Here is an 18,510-nt window from a genome sequence, read left to right on the forward strand (position 1 = left end):
GGCTATCGTATACAGGCGATCTCTTTTCATCCCCTATCTCTTTCCACCCTCTCCTTTCTCTGACTCTTCCTTGTGTCTCTATAATCAGGGCCGGTTTTACATTAAGCATTTATAAAATATTTCGAAATTTGTGAGGTTCACGATTTAAAAACAAGAAATATAAAATGAAGAATTTCTAGAAAAATATCAAAATTATCTACAAATTAATTTATATAAAAATCATTATAAATTCTGTACAATTAATATAAATACATTGTGTACAAAAAAATATATAAAAATTCTGCATAATTTTAATATATTTTTCTAAATAATATTTAATTTTTCAAATTTATGTTTCCTATTTTGATTCAATTAATATTCTTCAATGATAGATCTTATTTTTTTAGAAAACAAAACTCTTGTATATGCAAGGGGGAAGATATTAAATAAATTCTTAAATTTAAATCAATGACTGACATTAAAAAAGAAATAACATTTGCTATGTAACATTTGATATGTAAATACTGATAAATAATTATTCCAATAATGTCTAACGAAAAATATCTAGGGTTCATCAATACTGAGGTTCGATCCTGTCTGCAATCTACTTCATCTTCTCATAGCTGTTAGCTAATAAGATCCTCTTAAGGACATTATTTCGTGCGGCTCCATTATGGAATATGGTTATAATTGTCCTACCGGTTAGCTACTCCAGTTAATTAGATTGAATCGTCGAAGCAATGCTTTTGTGCTGTAACAATCGCAAATTGATATTGCGTTTAATTGGAAAATACAATTTAAACTCGTTCCTGGCCTTCACTGGTGATTTGTTCGCGTTCGCGATTAATCTTCAACAAATACCATACATTATAAAACTAATATTAAATCTTTGATGCTACTAAAATCTATATAAATTTATGATCTGTATCACATTTTTCTAATTTCTTGTATATCTTTATAATTAAAATTGAAGGCAATATTTTGAAATCAATTGAAAGTAGATATTTTTTTTTAATTTTTTGAAGTCCAAGACAAATTTTTTATTTTATAATTAACCATTTGCGTAATAAATTTTAACCGCGAGAGCAAATCTCTCATCTTCATTTGAAGTAATAGTAAAGCAATTGATAAAAATCAATAAGAATTCGAACTAATCGATCTATCGACGAATATAGTATTCGCGTAAACAAAAAAATAAAACACAAGACAATTCGCAATATCACCGTCTCGTCAATTCCGCAATTCCTCTTTCTAACTATACAAGCATTGATCTATGTCACAAAATTATCACAAAATTAATACCGTGATTATTAAGCACCCGTCGAGACGAGGGAAGCGCGGAGCTTTGGAGGATGCATCAGGTGTTACAACAGGTGAATCGCGACACATACGGTAGTACACACGTTCACATTGACTCGGCACGAATGTACTGTGTTGTGTATGCGAGAGACACACTCGGGATCAATCTGCGAACGAGGAAGCACGTGCGCGAGTATCAATCGCGAGTATGCGCGCGGCTTTTCTCCCTCTAGAGGTGGCAGGTAATAGAATTGAACGGAGCTTTTAATTGCAAAATCGAAGGATTCCTTCCGATCTAGAGATTGGTGTTTTTCGAATAAATAATCCTAATTTTTTTTAATTTTATTGAATAAGATTTCATTCGCACATGACACTCACATTGTTAGTTGAATGAATGTTATTTGTTAATCGCGTTGTTTCCTATTTGTATTTCTCAAACAAATTATAATAAGTTGTTTCATATTTTCTTAAGTAAACTAGAAATAATGTATAATTGTAGTGAAAACCAATCAATTAGTATATGATTAATATATTTATCAATAATTATTTAAAGTAAGAAAATTAACGAATAAATAGCAATTAATAATGTCATTTATGACTATAATTGTGTTATTCATAACATTGTATTTTGTATAATTACGTCGAATAATGATTTTAATATTAAAATATTAATATTTTAATATTTAAATATTGTTAATCTTCTATATTAGATAAATTCTTGTTGACGCTAATAAGAAACGTCAGAATATACGAAAAGTTTTCTAATTTTACCGCATGTCCCTAGTCGCGTATCTCTTTCAAACAATATGACAACTCGAAACAATGTTGCGCACGTGATTGTTATTACTTGCACAATTGTAAATTATTTTTAAAGTTAATAAATTTTTAAAGTAAATTTCTAAAGGTTAAAGAGTTGTTAATCAAATTTATACATACATATATGTGTTATTGAAACAGCTTTATAAATAATTATTTTCTTTTGTGGAAATAAAATTTTATATACATACACAATAAACTTTATTAATAGAACTTCATTAATAGAAAAAGTATGAAATTTTAAAAATAATTTCTTTAATAAAAAGCACGAAAAAAATATTTTGTTCCTTAACCGCGAAACAATATTCGGTTTTATAATCATGTATAAATTCATACTTTAATGAAAACATAATCGATATTACAAGAAAGTAGATAGTATCAAAAATGTGTAAGCCATCCATTATGCTCACTAAAAGCGGTTCGTAAAATAATGATTCCGTAGTTAGATAATGGAACCATTTATCATAATCTTAAAACCCTTAAAATGAGAGTCAATATTTTACTTTTATCGTGGAAAAGCGAGTTGAAAAAAAGGCAAAAATCCATTTTTATGCTTCAAACAATTGTTTGACTTTATGATTATTAAAATTATAAATTGATTTGATAATTGTTTTTACATACAATTACGATTAATAAATACAATTGTTATTATTATTGTGTGATAACTTGTAGTCTTTTATATTTTACTTACTTATTTTGCGTGCAAAAATCTCTTTTATTCAAAAAACCAAAATAAATCGATCTTTTCTTGATTTTGTTAATATAATTTCATAAAAGTGCAATTTGACAAAATACATTTGATTTGCAAAATTGATTTTTTTATCATTAAAATCGACACGGCACTGTACTCCGGTTTCACTGTTTTTTTCCACAATTTCTATTACAATTTGTCGTTTCATCAATCAATCTTCGATAATTATCAGATTATATAGTAATTATTTTATCAATTCTTAACTTTATTCACTTTAATATATTACTCACATTTATTATAACTTTTTACTCTCTATTTTATTTATCTTTATCTCAGTATTATTTATTATAGACATGGCACCCACGAGCTGAACTGAAATTAATAATCTTTTCATTGTTATGTATAATATTTAAATAATTTACAATATAATTTTTTATGTCGCTAAATTCAAAGCACAACTCTCAAATCTTCGAAGCGAATGTATATATTTATGATTAATTAATTCGTGCGATGTAAATTTCTGGAGAATTAATTTCATCTCAACGAATATATATCGTTGTGATTAAAAAATTTGACGAACACACGATTGTAAAATCGAGATCGATATTTCTGTCCGGTGAACGGCGATGCTACTGATCGAAAATCTGCTATCGAACAAAGCCGGCGTTTCCTGTTGCTCAATGTTAACGCATTGCGTTACGCGCGTCAATAAGACAATAGCTGTTACCCCGATTGATTACTAATGGATTAATAAATTATATTAACTGCCGTCTCGCGGCTTCTCAACTAAAAAATTATGCGCGACACTCTCTCAATTAATTTTATTACTTATTTTATTACTTATTTCTCAATATAAACAAATATAATTTACTTTATTAATTATTCTTTTTACTAATGTATTTTTTCTTCTTAGAGAAATCTTTTTTTTTCTTACCTGCTATACATATGTATATATCATATTCTGTATGTTTTCTGAGAATAAAGGATGTTTCATCTTAAGTAGAATAAGCGATTTCAGAAGAATGCAAAATGTGAAACAGACACTTATACATTCATACCGAGGAGATGAGTCAGCGTGTTTGATCTGAAAATATATTATTTCGAATTATTTAGAAATTAATTGGACTAATATTTTAATGAAATATATCGCAAAAATGAGAAGTTAGATTAAAAAATGCAAATGCTTTACGTGAATCTCTATGTGTATATATGTGGGTATGATATACTGAAGAATCATTTCTATACTCTATTTTCATATGAAGTCAATTGAAACAAAAACATCTCTGATGTGTGTAAATAAGAGGAATATTTATATGAGCTTCCATAAAGAAAGGATGAATCTAGATGACGTCCCTGTGTCTGTTTCTTAACCCATAGAGTACACATTGAGGATTGATGACTTATCGAGAGATGTCCCATTGGCCAATCAGGATAAAGAGATCTTTGTTCCAATTGGTCAGTCTCCGTGGGTGCGATAAGATTCTCGATGACGTTTCTCAATCTTCGATGCGCGAGTGCACAACTCATGACGACCTTCTAGGAACATTTGAATTACGTAACGCGACACAACGTGTTGTCGACACTGCGCAAGTCCTGTGAAAGTACAACCAGGTACGCCCGACGCGCGTGGGTGGATAGGGTGGGTAATGTAATGTGTTTTCAAAAATGTAGAAAGGGTATGTGAAGGGTGTACGTGTTACTGGTTGTATGTAGCCGACAGTGTGATGATATAGGAATAGCGTGAAAAGTGTATGACAGAACCGGGGGTTTTGTGCGAAACAATCGAAGGGAACGGATTTGAAAAGTCGTTCTGATATAGCCGGTGATAAGTAAAAATAGCGATACAAAGATGAACACATTGCCGTGGATCGCTCTTAGTGCGTGCGTCACGTACGCTTTTAATCTGGAACCACGAATACCTGTTATCAAAATGGGCCTGGAGGGCTCCTATTTCGGCTACTCGGTGGCCGAACACATAGAGATCGAGAACTCGACATCGACAAGCTGGTGGGTATCGAAAATAATACATGCATTCAACAAGTTTTTTTCTCGATATCTCATTACTATTTTTAATCATTATTGATTCTTACAGGCTTTTTGCATTAAGAAACATTACTTAATTAAACAACAACTGAATTTAAGAATAGTAGTCTCTTAAATATATATTATAATGTAATTAAAATTTTTTTTCATAAATTTTTCAATTATCAAATTTATTTAAACGAGATTTATAAACTTTCTTATGTAAAAGGATTGGTACAATTAATATAAAAAAAGTAAGGTATAAAAAATAAAGTTCATTAGAGAGATGCATAAAATGCAATTTAAAAATGCTACTGCATACATTTTTTTATAGTAATTTTCTTTTAAATGAGACCATAAAAACCCCAAACTTAGTTTAGTTTCCTTAAATTAATACTAAAAAGAAGAATTAGAATGATTATAGCCTTTATGTTAATTTCTCTTTTTATTAAAGATATATCTGTACTTATACTTTTGTGTATGTATTTTTTTATTTAAAAAATATTCAATGTCTTTAAAAATTTCAATTCTAATCTTCAAATATTTCCTTTATAGGATGCTGGTCGGTGCTCCTTTGGATCAAAATCGACAACCAGGAACAAATGAATCAGGGGCATTATGGCAATGTCCTATGTCAACACATTTCAATGATTGTATTCAAGTTATTACCGATGGACGTCTGAGTACGTTTTATATATATTTATTTTTAATTATTATTATTGTGATAATTGAAGATGTACATTTATAATACTATAACTATATAATCAATAATAATTCAATTTATACCATTGTGTAAATTAAATTATTATTATTCTCTCCATTAAATTCTATGTAATATTTGAATGATAGGGTATTGGGTTGCACATGTCTTTATGTTTTGCTAATAAATAGGTTGAAATTTTTAATTAATGCAATGTATTTATTTATCAATTAAAAAATACTCAATTTCATATTATGTATAATAAGATGCTTTTTTGTTGAATCATGTTTTGGTAAACCAGTGGACGATGGTCTATTATACAGACCATACGAATACGAATTGTACGATTCAAGTAAGTGTATAAACTTCAGCAGTCTTTGCAGAATGAATTGAATGAAGAGTTTGAGAGTTTTTACAAATGTTTTGCCATTCAGATTGCACATATATCTTTTTTGAATAAAAATATCTCATGTTAAAAAGTCCGAGAGCATGCAATATGAAAAAATTAATCTCAGTGATCATATAATCTCTTTATTAAATTAATTTATTAAATTAATATTGCTTATTTATATCAAAGCTTGCTCTTGTTCAAAATAATGAATAGAAACAAGATATTTTGTGACAATGATAATAGCAATTGACAACAATAGTAATATATAAAATATTAAGGCACTTTTATGCAAATTGACAGTTTTGCTTTTACTAACATTATTGCTTATTTGTTTTTATTTATCTATCTTGCATTCATCATGCAGTGCTCTATTTGATTATATCCATCTTTATATGCGCATGGCTATACTATGTATTGTATTTGACAAACAGGTGGTTTGCTTTAAAAATAAAATTTTAAATAATTAAATAATTATTTTCATAATTTAAAATCACTATATTTATTTATATCATATTATTCATTAATTATTCATTTATTAATATCTATCATATTTCTTTTCTTAGATTTTGTAATCTACTAATTTCATTACTGGAAATTTAAATTTATATGTTATGTATCTAATTATTACTATTACTGCTTTGCAGCTATTATCTCAATATCATAATAAGAGTTTTTTAGTTCGGTTATATATATATATATATATATATATATATATATATATACTTTTTTAAATTTTTTTATTTGACTTATTGCAAATTGTTTCTGTTATTTATTTAAATTTATTTCATTTATGATTGCAATAATTAAAATAATGGATTTTTATGAATTTTTATTGTCATAGGTAAATAATGCTGCAAGTTATAATGTATATAAACAATATATAGAATTTGTAATTTAATTCTCTTAAAAACAGGTACATATTTAAATCATTTTCAAAGTTTTATCCCTCTCAAAAATGTATTTTTTCCAGATTTGGAATCCGATGATTTAATACCACCAGGGAATGATGAAATAAAAGAAAATCAATGGTTAGGAGTGACTGTACGCAGTCAGGGAGTAGGGGGTAAAGTTATGGTGAGTCAACAGACACAAGATCACAATAATATTGCATCTGAGAGGGATGGTAGATGTATGCATATAAGGATAAATAATTTTTATATGCCATGTATAAGCATTATATATGCTTATAAAGATTATTCAATTCACATCTCTGCTTCCAGGTATGCGCGCATCGTCATATTGTTAGGACAGCTGATTCGCAATGGGGTCAGGGTCAATGTTACATATTATCTCAAGACTTGAAATACGATGATTTGAAGAAGCCATGTTCTGGGAAACCTACAAATAAGTAATAGAAATATAAATTATTCAGAATACTTAGGCATATATCTATTTATTATGCTTATGGTATAAAAGTATAAATTTCAAGTATATGTGACTTTTTCGATTTTTTTCAGAGCCCACGAGCAGTTCGGTTATTGTCAAGCTGGAGTTAGCGGTTTATTAACTGCGGAAGATCGCGTAGTGATCGGCACCCCAGGACCGCATACTTGGCGAGGAACCCTATATTTACTCACAGTGTCTGACGAGTTTCTAACTAGAGACAATACAGTTTATAACGCGCCAATGCAAGATTCCTCGCCCGTAAATAAATACAGCTATCTCGGTACATATACATTATTAGAAGCATTTCTCTCTCATTAAGAATAGATTTATTGTACTTTCGTCGCTTTGCCGAATTTATATGATTGCTAAATCATCGATTTTCTTTTTCTTAACCAGTTACACCATATATTACAGTTATCATCTTTGCTTAATCGACACTATGTTGTTATAGGGATGTCTGTGGCTGTTGGAAACTTTTTCGGCAAGGGTTTGGCTTATGCGGCAGGCGCACCTCGTTCTAATGGCACAGGCCAAGTTGTTTTGTTTACTAGACGCGATTTCAAGCCGGACATGGATGTCGCTCTTATTCTGGACGGCGAGCAATTCGCATCAAGTTATGGATATGAAATTACATCGGCGGATATAAATGGAGACAAGTAAGGCTTCGCGTATTCGATACGTATATTACATACTTCAGTCATATGTATTACAGTCGATTGTCTTAGCATCAATAATTTATATGCCACATTATTAATATCTTTCATTAATAATATCTTTCACTTTCGTTATTAATATCTTTGTTTTTATTTAAAAAAATTAATTTTGAAACATGTTATAAATAGTCAATATATACATTTCAATATTTGTTATTTTAGAGTAACTGATTTAATCGTGGCAGCACCATTTTATTTCAATAAAGCGGAAGGTGGAGCTGTTTACGTTTATACATCGCTAGATATATGTAAAAGTGTCAAAGATAATGAGAAATGTTTGCCTGTCAAGCTTGTCGGTCATGAAGAATCGAGGTTTATTATAATATTCTTATGCCTTGTACTCTCTTATTTTTTCTCTTGAATTGGTAATAAATATAATAATGTTAAATTAATGATAGGTTTGGATTTGCATTGACAAATTTGGGTGATTTGAATAAGGATGGATATGAAGATATTGCAATTGGTGCTCCGTACGAAGGAAAGGGCGCAGTTTATATCTATTTAGGTTCCAAGAATGGTATTATTAAAACACCATCGCAGGTAATAGATTTTCTCAAAACTTACTGCTTTAAATTTTTGATCTATATATAATTTTATTGATTTATTTTTTCATAATTGATTTAATGATGTATTTATTTAATCTGTATGTAATTTTGCTTTATGTTTATTATTGTTTAATAGATCATTCATGCTGAGGATATGCCCACGCCATTGAAAACATTCGGTTACTCATTAAGCGGAGGTATCGATATGGATCATAATGGTTATTCGGATCTTTTAATTGGAGCATATGAAAACGAAGCAATTGCGCTTCTGCGTTCAAAGAAAATCATCGATATCTCCACTTATATACGTTATGCAAAGAAAGATGGAATATATCAGGATATGATAGAACCTATTGATCCCAATCGAATTGGATGCCTGGCCGACCCAGAATCAAATCATACATGGTAACATAATCATTTTATACAAAAACGATTCTGCGAAATAAATGCGAATCTTCAAATAAATATATAACATTTCTAAAATGAAAATATGATAGCTTACGATCATCACTAAAATTATCAATGAGCATATATCTTGAAATTTGCAGTTTTACGTTCGAGGCTTGTTGCAAGACGGAATCTCTAGTGAAAGAGGAATCAATGCAAAATCTGAGATTAAACTATTACATTGAAGCAGAGACCTATACCGGGGCTAAAAAATTCTCAAGAGTTTGGTTTGGCGCCAGTAATAACGCGCGTCCGCATTATATTAAACGAACAGTTACCCTAGATACGACAAAATTGGTACATTGTCAGAAGGAAATTGTCTATTTGAAGGTACAATCAAACTCGTATGTTATGTACGTTTTATATTTATATATTACAACACAAAACATCTTCCATTACTTTGATATTACTTAATTTTCTGCAAATATTTTTTTTTAAATAAGTAAAAACTTAATTTCTATATGTATGATATTGCTTCAAAAAGAAAAATTCATGCTTCATTTAAGTAATTCATCAGTCAAAGTCGTCGTTAAAGTTATTTATCATTTGTTTAAGTAATCTAGATTAAATTCCAAAAATTGCCGACAATGCTTTGTAGGAAAAAGAAAAACAATAATACTGTTTATTGATGCTTAAATGATTAAAATGAAAAGATTTATTAAAAAACGTACTTGGATTACTTTACAACCATTCTTAAACGCTTTATGATATAAACATTTTACAATAATGAGTATTAAATGTATTATTTCGCACCTTATTCCTCTTTTTAAAAGAAATTTAATTTTTATTATCAATAAATGATATTTATTTTTATTTAATAGGAGAACACACGTGACATCCAATCGCCTATTAAATTCCGTCTGAATTATTCGTTGATACAAGAAGATCCAGTCATGCCTCCCGAAGGTGCTCCTTTACCTGACATGAAGAATTATCCAATACTCAATCAACAAGAAGCCGCGCGCGTATTCGAGGCCGTTTTTCAGAAAGACTGTGGAAAGAACGACATTTGTGAAAGCGATTTACAAGTGACAGCTAAACTGAATTTATCAGGTAAGTGTTTCTTTCTTACATTTTGTATTCAAAGAAATAAAATTTATTAACATTTATATAGTTCTGCCTAATTTTAATTATGTATATATATATATATATATATATATATATATATATAATTATCAAAATAAATTTTGATTAAACATCCATATTCTTAGTCTGATTTCATATATTCATAAAATGAAAACATTATTATATATATCATTTACATGTATGTAAGTTTAGTTCCAATAAATTGATAATAATAAAATAAGAAAACACTCATAAAAAGCAAAATATGTATTTGAAATTATTTAAAGAATTGTAGAATTTTTTAATTTTATTATTAAAAGCTGCTTGATGAAATCCTTTATTGTAATTAGCTTCTACCATAAAACCGGATTTCTACGAGTTGCTTTTGGGTGAGAAAGAGGAGATAGTGGTGGAAGTCAATGTGGCTAATATCGGCGAATCCGCATACGAAGCTCAACTGTTTATCGTTCACTCGCAGAGCTTGAATTACATTGCCAGCAAGAGCAACGATTCCATAATTTGCAATCTGTACAATGCTACTCTTGTATCCTGTTCCATCGGCAATCCATTCAAAAAGAACAAAACGGTAGACATACAAGTGAGATTCGATCCTAAAGGTCTCGAAGATAACGAATCGCAATTAGATTTCACGATTTTCGCAAATTCCACATCGAAGGAAGTCAAAGAAAAGCAACCTACTATATTGCAAGCTACAGTGTTAAAACGCGCCGAGCTCTCAATTAAAGGGTAATTATTATAATATATCGTTAATTGAAATGTAATGACAATATCGTATGTTCTTTTATAATCATTTCATTCATAAATCATTGATTAAATGCTAATTACTCTGCATTATAATTTATCTATGTCATTTATAAATTATTAATACAGTAAAACAACAGTAAGACTGATATTTATGCCACTTATAATTTTGACATTCTATATAACTTTCACATAGCATATTATTTTATCATTGTATGAAAATTTTTACATGCCAATAATTGTAGAACATATTGTTTAGTTGATTAATCAAAAGAATGAGAGAAAAAAAAATCATTGAATATATAAAGATATTTAAAATAGTTTAATTTAACCAATTTTTACTTATATTAATAATTATTATATTTATACTTATTATATTTATATTTATATTAATAATTATTATATTTTTGCTTATATTAATAAATATAAATTAAATTCTTTAAATTATTTAATCAAATTAATTTTTATTATACATTATATTAACATTAATTTACATTTATTTGTAGGAGTGCAAAAACTCAGTGGGCGTTTTACGGTGGCCCGGTAGTCGGTGAATCCGCAATAAAGCATCTGAACGAAATAGGACCGAAGGTATCGCACATTTATGAAGTATTTAATGAAGGTCCATGGAAAGTTAACAATGTGGAAGTGCATATTTCCTGGCCTTACGAAGTCGCAAACGACAAACCGCATGGCAAATGGTTATTATATATGGAAGAGATGCCAACTGTTCAAGGTAGTATACATGTGCATGCATACGTATGTAAGCATCGACTTAACACGCCTTTTTTAAAGTTGATTATGTATATGTATCATAATTAATTATATAATTTATAAATTAATATATAATGTAATAATGATTATTCTTATATATAGCTAATGTTAAATGATTTAACTTTAGCGGATGGTGAATGTACATTACCATCAGGATATGTGATCAATCCTTTAAAACTGCAAGATAGTATCAGTTTTGATGATACCGAAAGTATTTTGCAATCTTCAACTCGACCGACAATCTTGTATAATCACACTAATCATATAAGAACAACACGAGATACGGAGAAAGTTGTAAATACGCGAACGATTATCGACAAAGACGGACATCGTCATCGTGTAGTTGCAATGGTAAAATTTCATTTGTATTTAATTGAACAGGTGGAGTATAGTCAAAACTTTTGAACTAGAAACAAAATTTATACAAAATTTATGTATAATTATTGTACAAAAATGATTATTTTATATGCAAGATTAAATCTTTTTATATAAGATTATACTTTTGAGAAAATTGATAAACAGACAATATCTTTTCATATGATTTATTTTTATATTTTTAAATAATCCTTGTCTTATATAAGATATTGTGATAGAAAGTAGAATATTTTAATTGAGAATATTTAATGGATGATCATATTACAGAATTGTAAAGCTGGTACAGCCAAGTGTTTCGACATTAAATGCTACATAAATAACTTACAGAGGAAACAGGAAGCCATCATAACTGTTAAAGCAAGGTAATGTAACAAAAATCTAAAAAATTAATTATTATCAATTATATTATATTGTATGAAATATATTTTTCTTAATTGTAATATTTTAAATTATATAGAATATAAAATCTTAATATTAATCTCATCTTTTAATTAATTTAAAATTAAAATATTTTGGTTTAAATCAGTTTTAAAATTAGAAATATTTTATATGCTTTTCTTAAAGAAATGATTGATTTCAGACTTTGGAATTCTACTTTGGTCGAGGATTATCCAAAAGTGGATATGGTTAAAATAGGCTCCAATGCTAAGATAGTAATACCTTCAAATGTTGTGATACAGCAAGAAAACTTGAAGGATGACCATGCAATTGTAAGTAGATTTCATTATATATACAATATCATATTACGATGCAATCATCCTATATAATAAAAGTTAAATGATAAAAAAGTTTCATGATTGCATTTTTAAAAATTTCATTTTGAAACATTCATATATAAATATATAAATATATATATATATATATATATATATATATATATATATATTAAAAGTGTTACATATAATAAAAAAACATGTTTAAATAATTATTTGATGTTACGTAGGCTGAGACGATCGCTTATCCAGATTTGCTGGATCAGCAAGAAGCCGAACCCGTACCGGTATGGATATATATAGTGGCTGCAGTAGCGGGAATGTTATTATTCATTCTACTTACATTAGTATTGAGAAAACTCGGTTTCTTCAAGAGACGACGACCGGATCCGACTCTATCCGGAAATCTCGAAAAGCACAGGGATGACAATCCCGAGAACGAGGCGTTATTCAAACATTAAGACTTAAATTATCGAGATAAGTAAAGTATTCGTGCAACGAATTGTCATAATTACTTAAAACAAGTACTTATGTTGAAAGAGAGGAACAAGATACATGCGTTTTGAGCGTGCAATTTATTTCCAATTTTATACTGCCTGAGTTTTTTTTTACGGGACGTACACATTTCGTATATATGTATGTGCAGCTAGAAAATTGATAAAAAATTAATTGTGATATTGTTATATTAAATATATTTTACGCGCATATGCGTGACAAATTTTTCTCAAAGACATTTGGATAATTATTGTACGTATATGTACACAAGTGCATTATAAATGCTTTAACATTTAATTAGATATCTTCTTTATAACAAAAAAAAACGCATCATGTTTAGACAGTCGTAATCATCATCATCTATGATAAAGGAACAGTTCAAATCAAAATTAGCATTTGATTGTGTAATATCTAAAATATAAGATTAAATGACAAATAAAAGTGTTTTGCTTTGAATAAATTTTGGAAACGACAACTTTTAAATGTTATGTCTTGTATTAGTTTTAAAAGTTACAGAAAAAGATAAAATTATTTTAAATAAATAAATAAACATGATGCATTGAATCAAAAAGTACCTGTCCAGTGATTGTTAAGGCACTTATAATATCTGTGTACGATAAAATAGCCGGTTTATCGAATGGAAATTTTTATCAAATATTTTTTAGCAGTTATTATTCTCTTATATGTATTTTCGTGCCATTACATATGAAATAGCAGATCGACATAATAGAGATAAATCATATTCATATAATAGAGAAAGGAACGAGAAAGAGAGTGAGAAAAGAATCTTCTACTCTTATATTATTTTAAAACAGGAGACATGAATAAAAAAAATGAAGAAGAATAGGAATATACATAATCTTAAAGTAGTAGAACTAATATACAACAGTGTATACAAAAATGACTTTTTATTTATATATTATTTTTAAAAGATGATCTCTTACAATTCAAGAAGTGCATAAATTATTAAAACTACACAATTTATAAAACATAATTTTATATATTCAATCAAATGTATCTAAATGTAAATGGCATTATTATTTTGTAATAGAATTAATTTTTATTTTTTGTTACAATTTCTGTTTAAAAAAATATCCGTCTCACAAATAAGATTTATGCATTATATAATTGCTATTCAATATAATTCGTTTTATAACACTTTATCACGAAAAAAGTGCAAAGATATATTTAGTGAAATATATTTAAATAGGAGCAATTATCAGATACTATTAAAATATATAAAAAAATTTGCTCCTTGAGATGTGGAAAAATTTAGATTCGCATGTATATATATATATGATTATCATTCTGTGAAAATTGATTTAATTTTTGATTAGATAAAATAATATGTATATATATATATATATATATATATATATATATATATATATATATATGCTTAAATGTAAACATTTGTTGCAAGATTTGTTGCTTACATATGATCAAGCATTATTTGTAGTTGTAACAAACATGTCGTCATATATATTTTTTAAATTAACATATTTTTATTTATGATAATATCCTGAAAAGTAAAGAAATCACATTCTTTACATATAATATAAAAATTTTGACATATAATATGTTAATATGAGAAAGAAAGAAAGATTTCGCACAAATAATGCTGTATAATAGATTGTATAATCTGCAAACTTTTTGCAAAGATTGATAATGTTATGATCTTTCCGTCAATATTTGTTACTGCCCTGTAAGAGAAGAAAATATTTATATATATTTAGTTATAAATAATAAATTTTTTTATATTATAATGACATCCTTGTCATATGTGGAATCTTTTTAGTAATGTTATAAGATAAATTTTATATTTATCATTGTAGTGATACAAAATCAACATATCTAGAGGCACATTTTATTATTATAATTATAAAATAAAATTTTATTATATTCTTTAATATTAGTTATCCATTACACTTATAACAAACCTCTTCCATTAGAAATAATAAAAATGAGAAAGACTATTACACAAGTTTTAGGTATGTACAAAAGAATTAAAATTAAAAGAAAGAGAGAAAGAGCATATGTAGTATTCCTAGACAAAATTTGTCTAATCAGATCTCATTTAAAATTAAAAGAATACATGAAAAAGTATATATCTGGAATTTAAAACAAAAAATTCTTATATAATCCTTATATTTTTGAAATAAAACGTACCATAGATATAATTAGTTTTTGTATCTAAGAAAACAAAATAGCATTTTTAATTTGAAAATGTATATAATCTTATACTCGAAGAATAAATAAAATAATGTTTAATATTGCTATATATAAAAAAGTATTTACTATTAATTTTTTATTACTTTAAATATAACATTTTTCTATCATTATTTATTACGAATAATTGTAAAAAGAATTGTCAGGATTTTTTTTTCAAAACAGAATTCTTTATATTTTTATCTTCGAGATAGATTTTTGTATTACAGTTATTAAAAATATTTATGAGATGGGTTTGCACGAAATAACTAAAATTTTCAAAGCATTTGTCAAAAAATGTTTATTTTATTTTATTTTTATTCTCTCTTTACAGCATACTTTTACACTATTCATAAAAAGAAAATTTCGTTTATAGAAATAGATAGTACTTATATATTTAAAGAAATAGATGCTAAATTTTAATTTATTAATTTTCTATTCACATATATTTTAAAAACTTTTGTATTCATATAATGATTACTTTTGTTTGTTCTCAATTTGTATATTTATTATAATGTTATATTATGCATTAATATTGAATGAAATTATATTTATGGAAAACATTGTATATGGTATTAATGGAATTAATGGAAAACAATGTATGATAAAAAAATTCAAAGATAATGTAATTATAATTATTTGACATTTTTAAGCTACAATTTATATAAATATTTATTATTTTTTTTTCTTAAATTCTTCGTAAAACTATCCATATTATAGAAATTCTGTCAAACTTCTTTTCTCGTTTCTTTTAATTATGCATTCCATTGTTTACTGTCATGAATAAAAACCAACAATACCATATTTAAGCAATTATTGAAAATTGTTTCCATTTATATCAATACTCCATATTTTCTTGAGAATGGCAACAGTATAATATATAAGAATTATTTACATATTATTTACATATAATAGGTACATAAATATACATTTATAGCACAATTGTAATTGCAAAAAAAGCCACACAATTTCTCAACACTTACTCCTACATGTATAAATTTTATGCTGTTTCATGTATAAAACAACAATCTATTTAACTGAGAAACCTTATGGACATCTTTTGTTCGACATCTGTACGTTCTAATGCTTTGCAAAATTCTTCGAATGATATAATACCATCACCATTTTCATCAGCTTCAACTATAGTCCGCTCTGCGATGCTAGTTAACTGTTCCTCACTATAATATATACGCATTCGTTATATGTTATATAATTTATATCAGATTTTTATATCAAATGTTTTGTCATTTGACACATGTTAATTCGATTATAAAAATGGATCTGTACAAGGTATTAGAGATATTGATGAGACATATTGGTAATTGTAAGAAAATATAATCATTACCTAATATTGGCGCCAACCATCATATGCAAAATAGCAAGTAATTCGTCCTTTGAAATCAAATCATCATTATCCAAATCATACATTTTAAATGCAACTGAAAAAAAGATTTGAGATAAGCTGTATAAATACTTGATATTCAAAAGCAACATGGAAGATTGTTACATTTTATTTGAATAAAACAATTAGACGATATTTGTGTTCAAAAAGTTTTCCTTAGTATCTTTATAATGTTTATTTCATAGGAAAAAGATCGAAAAACGTTTTGAACAATTATGTTAGTTTTTTATGCGCGACATTTACATCTCAATTTTTGCTGTCTAGAATTCAATCGATTAGGGCTATTCTTCTTGATTGGCCTGAAACGGGCCAGGACCTGCATGAATTGTAAGAAATTCACTCTGTCGTTTCCACTCTCTTCGAAGAAGGCGTTCACTATTCTCTCCCCGAGCGGATTTATCGCCAATTCTGGGATTCTGAGAAAATCCTCTCGACTGAGCGTCCCGCAATCACCGCGATCCAGACTCGTGAAACGGCTGTACAACCGTTCGATTTGATTCGGTGTAACTGTAATAGCAGGAATAATGCAAGTCATAAATGTAGTTTCATTAAATGTAGTTTAATTTATACAGAATATAATTAAATGCCGCGAAGAGAAAAGAATACAGGGATTAATTCGGAGAGAGTAGAGATACTTGCAACCGGTGACATTTTGTATTTGCGCTATTTCATCCTCGCGCAACAGAAGACTCGATCTATTACCCATTTCTTTCAATGGCAATTGAGATGAGAAGTTCGGATGGAATACTTGGGCACTGGGCACTGGGCACTATTATTATTTAGATACGTTGCTCGCGAGACACGCAAAAATATAGGTGTGACGAGAGTAAATAGTCAAATGATATGACTATCTATTAAAAGAGGATGACAGATGCGTCCAGTAATAACAACGCCTAGATTTTGATTCGAGTTGAACTTTGGCTGTAACAGTTCAAAGGATTGGAAAGAAATTGGAAAAAAATTTAAGAACTCATTGAATGAAATATTCTGCGTTCGGAAAAACGAAAAATTTTGTAATTAAAAATCATGGAGCATTCGCATTGCATCTAGCGGGAGCGTCCCGTTTGACACGTTGCGATTGACCACAGCCAATTATATCGACCTGTGCCTAGGGTAACCAGCAACGATTAACCAATCAAAGAGTCCTATTTTGAATTGGCCAATTGGCGACGTGGTCAATCGGGTGCCACCCCATCTAGCAAACTACATTCTACATTGCGTACAGGGGAGAAACGATAAATGTAAACGTGACATAAGGTATAATGATACGCAATTCTTTCGCGAGTCCTCTTTTTTAAGGTGCAATTTCATTGACGCTAAAAGATAGCGTCAACCATTGGTTGAACAAAGAAGTAAGTAGTTGCTTCATTGTTTAACCAATGGTTGACGCAACTTTTTAGCGTCAATGAAATTGCATCTTTAAGCGGCCTTTTCATTGACGCTAGAAACCAACGGCAAATAGGGATCTAGTGACTAAATTTGCCACTTGTCTTAATGGAGGGAGAAATGGCGGCATCGAGAACAAGGTACATGAGTATTGTAAATGTCAAAAAATGATCGCGCGAATATTATAGTTGTGAATATATAAAAATAAATGGCATATACTATGAATTTTCTACGTTATATTTTGAATCAAAATTGAATAAAAGAGGAAAAGAAGAACAAGTCTATGAATAGATTCCATCCTTTACTAAAAAAAAAAATTAAAAATATCTCTCAATTTTTTC

General features: G+C 28.1%; 2 protein-coding genes and 1 long non-coding RNA gene across 4 annotated transcripts; 1 reads left to right on the plus strand and 2 right to left on the minus strand.

Moving 5' to 3' along the window:
• Positions 1-15: 15 nt before the first annotated feature.
• LOC112638703 lies at positions 16-1,391 on the minus strand. The gene is made up of 3 exons (XR_003123134.1): positions 1,282-1,391; positions 561-730; positions 16-78 (listed from the first exon to the last, which is right to left on the minus strand). It is a non-coding gene; the product is annotated as an uncharacterized LOC112638703 (long non-coding RNA).
• Positions 1,392-4,366: 2,975 nt separating this feature from the next.
• Positions 4,367-13,974, plus strand: LOC105258078 (integrin alpha-PS1). Of its 2 annotated transcripts, XM_025410867.1 has the most exons (18): positions 4,367-4,792; positions 5,363-5,490; positions 5,809-5,859; positions 6,869-6,972; positions 7,119-7,246; positions 7,356-7,564; positions 7,736-7,940; positions 8,160-8,309; positions 8,396-8,537; positions 8,679-8,947; positions 9,091-9,319; positions 9,811-10,042; positions 10,405-10,801; positions 11,323-11,552; positions 11,718-11,941; positions 12,233-12,327; positions 12,546-12,675; positions 12,909-13,974. In XM_025410867.1, exons 1-18 carry the CDS (start codon positions 4,635-4,637, stop codon positions 13,137-13,139), a joined length of 3,312 nt encoding a protein of 1,103 aa, XP_025266652.1. In that variant the 5' UTR covers positions 4,367-4,634; the 3' UTR covers positions 13,140-13,974. The 2 variants fall into 2 exon arrangements, with proteins under 2 accessions (XP_025266652.1, XP_025266653.1); XM_025410868.1 differs by lacking the exon at positions 5,809-5,859 and having other exon boundaries at positions 4,368-4,792; positions 12,909-13,973.
• A 2,074-nt stretch (positions 13,975-16,048) lies between these two features.
• LOC105258077 (calcineurin B homologous protein 1) lies at positions 16,049-17,774 on the minus strand. The gene is made up of 4 exons (XM_011269136.3): positions 17,423-17,774; positions 17,027-17,290; positions 16,727-16,820; positions 16,049-16,559 (listed from the first exon to the last, which is right to left on the minus strand). Exons 1-4 carry the CDS (start codon positions 17,487-17,489, stop codon positions 16,415-16,417), a joined length of 570 nt encoding a protein of 189 aa, XP_011267438.1. The 5' UTR covers positions 17,490-17,774; the 3' UTR covers positions 16,049-16,414.
• Positions 17,775-18,510: the final 736 nt, after the last annotated feature.

The sequence above is a fragment of the Camponotus floridanus genome, unplaced genomic scaffold (genome assembly GCF_003227725.1).
Source record: "Camponotus floridanus strain SB8 unplaced genomic scaffold, Cflo_v7.5 scaffold350, whole genome shotgun sequence".
Classification (NCBI taxonomy): domain Eukaryota; kingdom Metazoa; phylum Arthropoda; class Insecta; order Hymenoptera; family Formicidae; genus Camponotus; species Camponotus floridanus.

Excerpts from the sequence above, each read along its gene's own strand:
- LOC105258078 (XM_025410867.1), top strand. The coding sequence starts at position 4,635 with ATGAACACATTGCCGTGGATCGCTCTTAGTGCGTGCGTCACGTACGCT. Across the intron at positions 5,491-5,808 it reads TATTACCGATGGACGTCTGA|TGGACGATGGTCTATTATAC; the intron begins GTACGTTTTATA and ends TTGGTAAACCAG. Across the intron at positions 5,860-6,868 it reads ATACGAATTGTACGATTCAA|ATTTGGAATCCGATGATTTA; the intron begins GTAAGTGTATAA and ends TATTTTTTCCAG.
- LOC105258077 (XM_011269136.3), bottom strand. The coding sequence starts at position 17,489 with ATGGGTAATAGATCGAGTCTTCTGTTGCGCGAGGATGAAATAGCGCAA. Across the intron at positions 17,291-17,422 it reads AATACAAAATGTCACCGGTT|TTACACCGAATCAAATCGAA; the intron begins GCAAGTATCTCT and ends CTGCTATTACAG. Across the intron at positions 16,821-17,026 it reads TAGACAGCAAAAATTGAGAT|TTGCATTTAAAATGTATGAT; the intron begins GTAAATGTCGCG and ends TCTTTTTTTCAG.